General features: G+C 29.8%; 1 protein-coding gene across 8 annotated transcripts in view; it reads left to right on the forward strand.

The window, feature by feature from the left end:
- Positions 1–8,770, forward strand: part of LOC134725171 (MICAL-like protein 1) — a 49,554-nt gene extending 40,784 nt beyond the window's left edge. For 6 of the 8 annotated variants that reach the window (XM_063588777.1, XM_063588782.1, XM_063588780.1 and 3 more), the window contains 3 exons: positions 495–535; positions 3,657–3,674; positions 7,744–8,770. In XM_063588777.1, the coding sequence (XP_063444847.1) occupies positions 495–535; positions 3,657–3,674; positions 7,744–7,841 (157 nt within the window). In that variant the 3' untranslated portion in view covers positions 7,842–8,770. Of the gene's footprint in view, positions 1–494; positions 536–3,656; positions 3,675–5,534; positions 5,632–7,743 lie in introns of all 8 variants that reach the window. The other 2 variants (XM_063588783.1, XM_063588781.1) reach the window with 2 other exon arrangements.
- Positions 8,771–11,554: the final 2,784 nt, after the last annotated feature.

An 11,554-nucleotide genomic window follows, 5' to 3' on the forward strand; every position in this document is an offset into this window, starting at 1 on the left:
GAAATGTAATGAAAAGTAAATCAAATCTTTTGTAGAATGACAATGAGTCTGATATACCTTTTATCAAAACATTTCTATATACATTATCGATATATAAGTGCAATATGAATAGCACAAGGTTAATGATTTCCTAATTGTGACTGCTAACTTCTGTTTCATCCTCATATTTGTTTACCTTGGCCTAGGAATTGTCAAATTTATTTTTATAGATTTCATTAAACAAGATGAATTTGATCTTAGTCTGATCTAAATCATAGAAAGTATGCAAGTGTAACCTGCAGGGAATTTATAAGCTCATGTGAGATTGACTCAATGACCCACCCAGGTCATTCTGTAATCCAGAATTTATGTTTCTGACCTGTTATTCCATGTAACATCACTTCGTACCATGATACATTTTATATCTAGATTTTCTTGGACAGAGAGTTCAACAATTTGATCTGAATTTTCTGTAAAACAGCTGTAAAACAACTTTTATTTTAATCTATTTTCAGATATGAAGAAGAAGATAAAGATATTGCTCTGGCCTTACAAGGTATTTTGACATACAATCATTTTAGTTTAAATATATTGCTTTGGCCTTACAAGGTATTTTGACATACAATCATTTTAGTTTTTATGTATTGCTTTGGCCTTACAAGATATTTTGACATACAATCATTTTAGTTTTTATGGCTCTAATGGTATTGATATAAAAGATATTGTCAATGGTGTCATAAACTACAAACCAACTTATTTTCATGGATACTTTTTTGGCATTTAGCTTTTTCTCTCCCAATTATATTAGCAACAATATGGTATGGTAATTTTTAAATTATCATCATGTTATTGGACAAGACCTAGGTTTCAAATTTTGCGTTAAAGTCCTATTAAATTTTTGAAAGTCATGAAAATAAATCACTCACGAAAATGAATTGGTTGACAGTTTATGGATTCAGTTACTGTAAATTCATAAAAAAAGTCTCCATTGCTTTAATTGTTACAGAATTGGTTTTACAGACATTATAACATGATTTGTATGCTGAGTTTTTTTAAGTCGCAACAATTAACCCTACAAATTTTGCCCATATTCCATGAACAATCACAATAATAAGTTAGTTCATGCAAAATTTCCAGAAAATTAACATTATTGGTTCTTACACATGCATGGCCTTTTGGAAGAAAATTTGTTGACAGCTTGTAATAAATCAAGCTGTATTGTTGGGATATGATTCTCTCTTGAATTATTATACATTTACCATTGGCACCTTATTTTTCATTCTTTTTGAAAAAATAACAAGAATTTTTGAAGATAAAAAAAAATGATTTGTTTAAAGACCCACTGGTGGCCTTAGGCTGTTGTTTTCTCTTTGGTTGGGTTATTTTCTCTTTGACACATTCCACATTCCCATTTTCAATTTAAATTTAAATTGATATGATAATATAATTAAAGAAAAGATTTGGTTAGCATGCAACATTTTCAAAGGCACTTATATGGATAAAACCAGAGTATTACTAAGACTTGGCAAGATCAGCCAACATCCTTATTTGACTCGTGTACAGCACAGTGACCTTATTTAGATGTTGTACTGACCTTTTTAGTTTTAATTTAGTTTTTAATTGATTGACACACATAAAACACAAACAGCTGTAGTACAATGACATCAAATAAATATATTGCCCTCCCATGCAGTTATGAAATAAATTTTCACCATTTTAGTTTTTTTAAATTTATTGACACACATAAAACAGCTGTAGTACAGTGACATCAAATACATGTATAACCCTCCCTTGCAGATAATTTACACCTAAATGTATGAAAAAAAGTTGTTACTGCAAGTTGAACTCATATTCATGTTATACTGATCACCTCTGGGTTTTTTTTAAATTTATTGACACACAACAGCTACATCAAATAAATATATATTGTAAATTAACCCTCCCTTTATCAGTTTTTGAATTCTTTGACACTTTTTTTAGGGTCAATTTGGGCTGACCTTCATGACAAATAATACATTTTACATAGCCACTAGTCCAATGCCTCAGACTAGTTATGTTTTATTTAACCTAGTCAGTTTTTGCAAAACTTTGTTTGTACCCGTTAGATAAATGCGGGAATATTGCTTAAATTTGGACTACCAATTGGAAAAGATTGTGGTGCAGACTGATTTTGACTCATCACTTTAAATTCTTTCCATGAATGGCAATAACTGATAATTATTTAAGACCTCAGACAAATCTTGATAAGGATATTCAGATGAATCACTATAAAATTTTGACTAATTTGACATTAATGTTAGCGAAAAAACACACCATTTCACACCAACCCTCTTATACAAAACTGTTACTGAACAATGACCCCAAATATATGTTGTATTTAACTTTTTAGTTTTTGAATTAGTTTACACTTGGTTGGAAACTTTTTCTATGCAATGACCCGAATATTACTCTTCTTGGTTTTTAAATTAATTGACACATATTGGATTTGTCAGTGATGTCATATAAGATTAAGTTCTTGGTCCATGGTCTTACTGTCAGCTTGTGCTAAACATGCTAAATATGCAGAGAGAAAAAAGCGTTAATTTTGAAGTTGTATATGATGTCAAATTTTACAAGACAAGATATCTACTTTTTGATTTAAGAGTTTGACTGTCCCTCTGGTATCTTTCGCCCATCTTTTAACAGTGAGGTGATAATAATAGTGATATAGATAAAGACATGTTTAAAGTGCAAGGCTCTCCTATCTGGTCTTTAGAGGGAATGGACCAAATGTTAAAATATGTGACAAAGGGAAGATCACACTTTTAAGTGTTAAACGTTTCATATGGTTTTATAACTGTTCAACAAATGTGTACAGTAAAATAAAAAGAAAAAAAAGGTGTAAAATGGCAAATAAAAGGTCTTGATTTCATTGCAAGACCGTGTTTGACTTAGATCATCTCAATAATAAAATGTTGCATACTTAGAAAGAAAAAAATACCTGATCCTTCTATGCTTCAAAAAAAAAATGCTGAATGTTCCATTATTAAAATTTCTTCCCTAAAGCTTATGTCAGTTCATTGCCACTTTACAGAATGATGGCAGGTAAAATCTGTATTTAAATTCATTTGTGTGTTTGAGGGGGACTATATATATATATATATGGGGCTGTGGTTCAATCATATCATCATATGCAAATTTAAATGCTCTTTTCTCTTAAAACTTGTGTTCAATTTGACCAAATCCTCAATCTAAATTATTGTTTTTCAGAAGTCATAAGTTTTGTTTTATCTAATATTTATTTTAAAAAAAATTCCATTTTTCATACAGATTGGCCATCTGTTTTAAGTCCAAATTTCATGTATTCTGAAACTGAATGGCCAAATCAATTGAATTTTATAGAAGTATGTACATATAGTTGTTACAAAAAATGTTCTTTATTATTTGTCATGCTGATCAAATGGCAAACCTTCTTGAAATGATAAAAAGTACTGATTACCATTAAAATCAATATATCTACATGTCATTGCATGCATGTTACTGGAACATTGTACTTCCAAACCTCAAGTAGTGACAAATAAAAGCATGCATGAGATGATGATGACAAGTTGCAAATGCACATGATGTTGGATTTTCTTAGTTCCAAATGTTTTAATAGATGACATATATATATATAAAACTTAAATCTTATTTCATAGATTTTATGAAAGTAAAGGGTAAGCTTATATTCATCAATAGAATAATTATGCTTTTCCCAAAACTCAAATTTCATTTTGAATTACATTATATTGCATCATACAAAGCCTAGTAGATTTAATATCAAAAGTAATTGAAATTGCAATCTTGCTTCCACTGTTTAATTCTTATAGAACTTTTAAATAATTCTGCATGCCTTCTTGAACTGACAATGAACAATATTGTACACCTTAAACAAAGCTTTGACCAGTAGATTGCTAGAATACTTTGTCATGTTTATGTAAGAGCACAATACAAATTTACAGCCATGCAGATTTCTTTATTAGTGCTTTATGACTCCTGTGTAAATTTTATTTGGGTCCTTGTAGACTTTTTAGAATAAATTACAGAGTTTTGTTACATGATCTTATATGCCTACTTGAAATGAGTTTTTTTTTGTCTGTCTCACACACAGTTGTTTTATCTTTTTCTCCATTGAACTAATTTTTCAAAGAGACTGCTAAAAAAATTTGATATCAATAGTCAATAGTGAACAAAAACTGTTGATAATACTTGAGCTGAGATATAAAACACAATTTTATTATTTAACTAAATATGTCAAAAAATAGCAATAAGGGACGACATAAAAAAATCATCATCAAAGGATAAAAAACTCAATTCAAATAGTTTGGGGAGGGGAGGGGGGGTGTCAAAATTACTGCAAGTTTCATTTAATTGATGTCAATTTTATATATATCCTTATTGGTCAATCAATTTTCCAAAATTAAGTTAAGAAGGGGGGTAGAGGGGTCAGTGAAAAAACTATATGAATTAAGTTTTTTATCCTACATTGAAGTTTTGATGATGTCCCTAACTGTATGTGTCACTCAACATTTATTGTGTTTATATCTCAAACAAAATCAAAAACTGGATATTTGGATGAATCACTATTGTCAAATGACCTTCAAATAGTAAAGAGAACAAGGGCATTAACTGTGTCACTCTCACTTCATTATGTTTATAGGTGACAAATGAAAAATATTTGTTAAGTGACCTACATGTTGTGAAAAAAAAGTAACTCACTGATCACATATCAGGGTGTTTTGTTGTGATATAAATTGAGGTCAGATATGAAAAAAATATTTAAGATGTGACCTACATATATTAAAAAAAATTGCAATGATTAGGTCAGTCACATTTCATGGTGTTTTGAGGTATGGTATGAAAAATTATTTCTTAAGTGACCTACATAATATGGTAATACATTGGTTCATTATCTCTGAATGTTTTGTATTATTTACATATTAAAGGTTACGTTAGCTTAAGATGACTGTGTAATGGTAGGTCAATGATATAAGGTATCCAGTTGTATTAAGATTTACAAGTCTTATCTCCGTGTAGATATGGCCACACACCCTCGGTATAGTTCTTTGACATTGAAACTTTTACATAATTTGCTCTCAGTGGGAGTTTGTGTTTAGGTTACTTTATGATAAGTCACTGGTATTTGATAAGCAATATATATTTAAGTTTATTGACTTTGAATGAGTTACACAGTTTACATGTTAGTATTGACATTTTAATTTCAACAAAATAAATATTCCATCAAAATTACAAAACAGGAGACATATCTCTGTGTCAACAAAATTTGTTTATACAGAAATGGTATTTAGGGTCTACTTGTGTGTACTGGTTAGATGTATGCAGTCTTTAGTTGAAGTCACAATTGTATTAGCTTGATAAGGCACATGTCCATAAAAAATAACCTTCAGATATGATCATAATTGGATTTATTGTTTTGTTGGGTAGTTGTCTCCTTGATGATTAAGTCATGTTGCTATTTGATTTGATTATTATGAATGTACGTCCACATCCTTATCAATCTCATTCTTTAATTTAAGATAAAACAAATGCACATAAAAGGAGGAATATGTGTTGCTTAACAGTTTTAAGATTTTTGATTCAATTCATGGCAAAGTAAATGACATTTAAAAGCAGGTAAATTTGAACTCTTTACCTACAGCTAACAAGTTGAAAATTTCACAAAAATTTGCATGAATCACCAACTAACTGTACCTTCAGGATAATTTTATTTTCCCATTTTTATGTCCAATGTATGAAAGTAATGGAGTATTTTCTGATCTGTGAGTACATCTATCCCAGATCAAGTTAATGTTATGGTTTGACGAAGTTTAAAGTGTTGGTTGAGAGTTACAAGTTTGTGGTCACATCACATTGAAACTTAATGTATACCAAATTAGGTTTTTGACCCAGTTTTCATGGTTCACTGAACATAGCATAAGAGTGGGAGGGATGATCTTTGTGTTCTTTGGATTCATGTTTTTTTTTTATGAATACATTCTTTTCAGTACCAAAGTAAACTTTAGGTTTTGCTTTGTTTAAGAGATAATTGGACACATAATGGACCCTGTTCATCTCATTGAGCAACTTATTACCAAAGCACATCCCTGCATGGGAGCTTGTTAGTAGTATGGAATTATCAAATTAGCAACATATGTTGAGAGATTTCCAACTCAATTTTGTTTTCACATTCACTAATTTCAAATTTTTTTTTTTTATTAAAACACTGATATTAAAAAGCAGTTCATATTAAATTTCTCTAATTTTATCTTATACATTTGTAAATGGTGAACTTTTATAAAAAACAAATTGATTTTCAGGAATCTTGAATATCCAAAATATTTTGAAGCTAAGAAATGGCTTTTATAGATTTTGGACTGTTGTGTACACACTTCTTCCACAAAATGGATCTTAGGACAAATAAAAAAAAAGTTTTGCTCTTTAAGTTATTCCCTCTTGTGGCCTTCAATGAAAGTGAGTGACCACTAGCAGATGTATTGACTCAGTACTAGAAAAAATGCTTAGAAAGTCATAATTATTATAAATCTTGTTCATTTACATTAATTTGGAAAGCTCAATATTTGCATTATACCTTCAAAATGATATACAGTTGAGACACATCTCTGTGTCTACAGTTTATTAAAACAGTAACATGATCTGATTAATTCTGATTATATAATTTGTTTTAAACTAAACTTTTCTATTTTCTCCAATTTACTAAAAAAACAACAACTGTACTCTCCCTATTTCAACATAACATTGTTACAAAGACCTTTTCCAATAAAAAAAATAACAGTTTGTTTTGTCACCTTGATTCGTGCATGTTCATAATGTTGTATTTTTTATAAAAAACCTTGACATTTTTATGTGAGAGTTTTTTTAGATGTGATATTTGTATTTATAAGTATGAAATCATGGTAACTTTACTGTGATTTACTAATGAAAAACATAGATTTCTTTTAACATTAGAAGTAGATCAAATGAACATTTAGGATGGTTTGATTGCCAAGTAGCAGCTATATGTCAAAACATGACTTTCAACAATGAGCACAACCCATAGGACACAACCTGCTCTAAGTCCTTAAAATTATAATCTAAATCAATTCAAATTAGAAAACAGAAGGCCGGATTTGTGGAGAAAACAATAGATTAAAAACTAAAATTATGTACACCAACAAACCAACAAACCACAATCACTGAATTACAGGCCCCCGACTTGGAACTGGCTCATGGAGCATGTGACTGGTTAAACATATATTGAGGCTTCTTATCCTCTTCCAAAACCTTAGACAACTTACAAAATCATAAAAGGTACAAAGTACAGATCTGAGAGTTATAACAGCTACTGTATGCCAATTTAAAGCCAAAAATAACTTATGAACAAAAAGTATGTTCAGTGTTCAGTGGTCAAAATTGAGTTTTACTAATTGCCCATAAGGTCTGAGAGCTTTTAGGTTCAATCCAACATTTTCTAAATAAGAAAATGCATGTACCAAGTCAGGAATATTACAGTTGTTACTCATTTGTCTGATGTGTTTGAGCTTATGATTTTGCTTTTTGTTTCAGGATGACTATTTAATAACTATTTAAGGATTTCCTTTTTGAATTTTCCGCAGAGTTCTGTTTTTTTTAGATTTTACTTTATTATCATATATTTAGACTGGAGATTTGTATGTTATTCTATATAATTATTTATAATCCTGGTACTTTTGATAACAATTAGTGATATATGTTTCTTTTTCTTTATAGCACTCACACAAGAAAGTGGTCATGTGACAATCCAATCTACAGAAGCTTCATATTCCAAGAAAAAGAAAAAGAACAAGAAAAAAGGAAAATTGCTGTAAAGCCATAGACAATGAAAAAAAAAAAGGACAAACTATAGGAAATGGAAAAAGGAAGAAACGTTTTAATGGCAAATGCAAATTATTGATTCTTTTCATAATCTAAAAACTTATTTTTTGCTGAAATATAAAAGATTCATATTAGGCTAAAATAAGGTTTATGAAAAACAGAAACATTTTGTAGTTCTTGTTCAATGTGTTTTATTTTAAACATATGTTTTGTGTTTCATAAAAAAAAATTTTCACAATTACAATCTTTGTATGGTTTCCACTGAGTATAATCAATTGATGAAAATGGAACCACATTTAACTCAACATGAATAAGTGCTTTAGATATAAAAACAAAATGTATTTACTCCTCATAGAATAGTGCTATGAAGCTGTTTATTTGTATATTACAAATGTCTTCAGAGAATTGAATGTTGACTTTAACGCTTCTATTTGTTCTTTTCAAAGAAAAAAGTCATATAAAAAAAAATAAGAAAAAGTTTATCATGGGGACCATTTGCTATATTGTCAAGGAAAAGTTATTATCCAGACTAGTGCTGTGGATCAAAAAATTTTTTTTGCCTGTACCATATCCATTTGCATATCGAATAAAGTATTATTTTTTTTAAAGTTATATAATTTTATATATCTAGCTATCTAGCTATTTTGTAAAGTTAGTTCTAATGTTTGTCAAGGTCTTTCAAAATTCTATTCTTCTGAAAAGGTAAATTTTAAAATTTATTGTTACTTTTTACAGTTAAGAAAGGGACCATTGATTTATTGTCATTTTTAGGGAAATGTAGCAATTTTCCAGACTGGTGCTGTGATTTGTTTTTATTTATAATTCTATCATGCTTTATATTTTATAGGAATCCCGTTAAAAGGATTTTGTTTTTTACTTTTACATATGCATTGTTGATCTGTCAAATAAATATCATGCTTGACATATGTCTTATTCTTTACTTTTGTAACAAAGTCTGCTTAGATATTACCAATGTTATTTCAACTGATTGGGCGGAGCTTATGTTTTAATTTGCATAAGGACAGCCTGTTTGCAAATGTGTGTGATAAGTAGGATTGCCGTAATAATACTAATTGAATTCTAATCACTAATCAGTGTTACCAAATGCATTTCCAAAACTAATTGTATAATATGGGACAAATAAATGGACACTTCATTGATAAGCTTTTCCCGACACACCTGTCTATAGATGGACTGGTCTTAAATGAGCGAACTTCTTAAACTCTGCCCAGTCAAGTGAAATAAATCTAGTGATACCATATGTAGAAACAGAAAAAAGTATGACATGTGTCATAATCTATCTTCAGAAATGGCAAAAATACCATTGCTAATTTCTTCTATCTTGTGTATCAATAGCCATGAAAAACATGTTTCATTTTCACAATTGGTTAAATTTCAGTGTTTGAACAAAAATCAACAGTGCCCAATGTCCAACAAGACCTGGTAAAACTTCTGGAATACCTGAGACAATTCTTGATTTTTGGTATGACTGGTTTGTTAAGTAGCTTTCTGTGTTGTGTTGTATAATCTGTGTCTTTTGGTTAATTTGTTTTCGTATTTATCCATGGCATTATTAGTTGTTGTTTGACTCAGGAGTTTGAACATCCCATTTGTACCCTTTGCCTCTCTTTTTCAGATTTTTCGAAATAATGCTTATTTTTAAAAAGATTGAATATGTTTTATCATTGATTTATTATACAGAATGTCAGTTGTGATGTCATAAGTGCCATATTGAAATCCAAAATAGTCATTTATGATGATATTTTACAAAATTAAACATGGTTGTATCACTAAAAAAGATATTTTTACTACATTCTAATCCTTGAAAAAGACAAGTTACAAAGTATTTGTTATGTATAGGTTTGCATTATATCTGAATATTTAGAATAAAATGAAACACAAACTAAGACAAACAGCAGTTAACAAAACACAACATAGAAAACTATAGCTTACTATGCTGTATGGGCTTTGCTCATTGTTGAAGGCCGTACAGTGACTTATAGATGGTAATGTCTGTGTCATTTTGGTCTCTTGCGGACAGTTGTCTCATTGGTAATCATACCACATCTTCTTTTTTTATATATATTGATCAACACTTACTCTATAAACGAAGATATAAACATTAGGGATTTTAACATATTTCAGGCGACTGGCATACAAGTGACAGGTTTAGCTAGCTACAAATTCAGGTGTAATTCACAATTTTCTACACAAGAAAAAGATATGTACCTAATCAGGCTTATGACAGTTTTTTTCCATACGTTTGATGTGTTTGAGGTTTGATTTTGTCCATTCGTTTGATGTGTTTGAGGTTTTGATTTTGTTCATTCGTTTGATGTGTTCGAGGTTTTGATTTTGTCAATTGATTAGGAACTTTCCGTTCTGAATTTTCGCGGAATTCTGTATTTTTGCGATTTTCTTTACTTTTTTTCCGCATCAAATACTCATCTATGAAGCCAGAAGCAAATATATAACAAAATAAAAATAAAAAGTACTGATGACTTATGTCTTGTGAACATCTGCAGGATGTTATTTGAACTTTTAAATTTTCAATTTGAAAAGGGAAATTAAAAGCTGTAAAAGGTTTAGATGTAAAAGAAGGACCTTTATACTTTCTCAAAATGTCATCTTGGTAACAAATCCAAATATTGACAGGATATTGACAGTTAATTGCAAGGACGTCCGATATTTATCTTCTAATAAGATATATTTCCAATAATAAGTCTACTTATGTGGACATCGATATTTTCGTTTAAATGAATCTTCAAAATCTACCATTATTTCGAAAGAAGCACGTACAATACAATCTGATAACTTTCCTAGAAGCACAGTACAGTAATAACCTTTATACATGCTCTACTGTATTCGAGACCTCGAAAGAAGGGCATCTTTTGCCCAATCCAAAGACCTTACTTCAAGAATGATAGAAAAGTTTTTTGTTGTGTTTTGATACTTATATATGTCTTTTGGTCTTTTTATTATTTTGACATGTCGTTGTCAGTAATAATTTGGGGAACTAGAAGTTAACAATTGGAAAGTTGCAATTATTAAGTTTGTCATACATACTATTTTGATGTATATTAAGAATAAATTCCATGAATAATAAAGGCAACAGTAATAAGTTAAAAAATCATGAACCGATTGAGAGAAAACATATAAGGGTAACAAACTAAAATCGAAGGAAACTATAAGAGGAAAACAACAGAACAACAGAAACACTGAAGTGCAGCAAAACAAATGCCAACGGACATAGAAACGGACTACTTTGCATAAACTGCCATATTCCTAACTTAATATAGGACATTTTAAGGAAAGGAAAAAATGATGGATTGGAACAGCAAACCAACGACAAATATAATCAAATGACAATTGAAAGTTTTTATTCTCAAACAAATGTCGTAGTTGAAGGAATAATAAGCATGATAAATATATACCACAATATAATGCACAAATCTAGATCATGTGTGAAATAATGATGTATTGTTTAATAAGCGACCAGTAAACAGAAGATAAAACAATAACAATCAAAACAAGGAGTAAACAAAGACTCACAAAACCAAAGGACATTTACATCAACAGTTAAAAATAATAAAAAAGAAACAACACGAACTCTACCAACTCTGACTCGTGTTAAGAGAGAGCCATATCTTTTGCACGTAAAAGACACCCTTGCAGATTTAAAAAAAGAGTAGGCTAATGCCGCTTC

This window comes from Mytilus trossulus, chromosome 7 (genome assembly GCF_036588685.1).
Source record: "Mytilus trossulus isolate FHL-02 chromosome 7, PNRI_Mtr1.1.1.hap1, whole genome shotgun sequence".
Taxonomy (NCBI): domain Eukaryota; kingdom Metazoa; phylum Mollusca; class Bivalvia; order Mytilida; family Mytilidae; genus Mytilus; species Mytilus trossulus.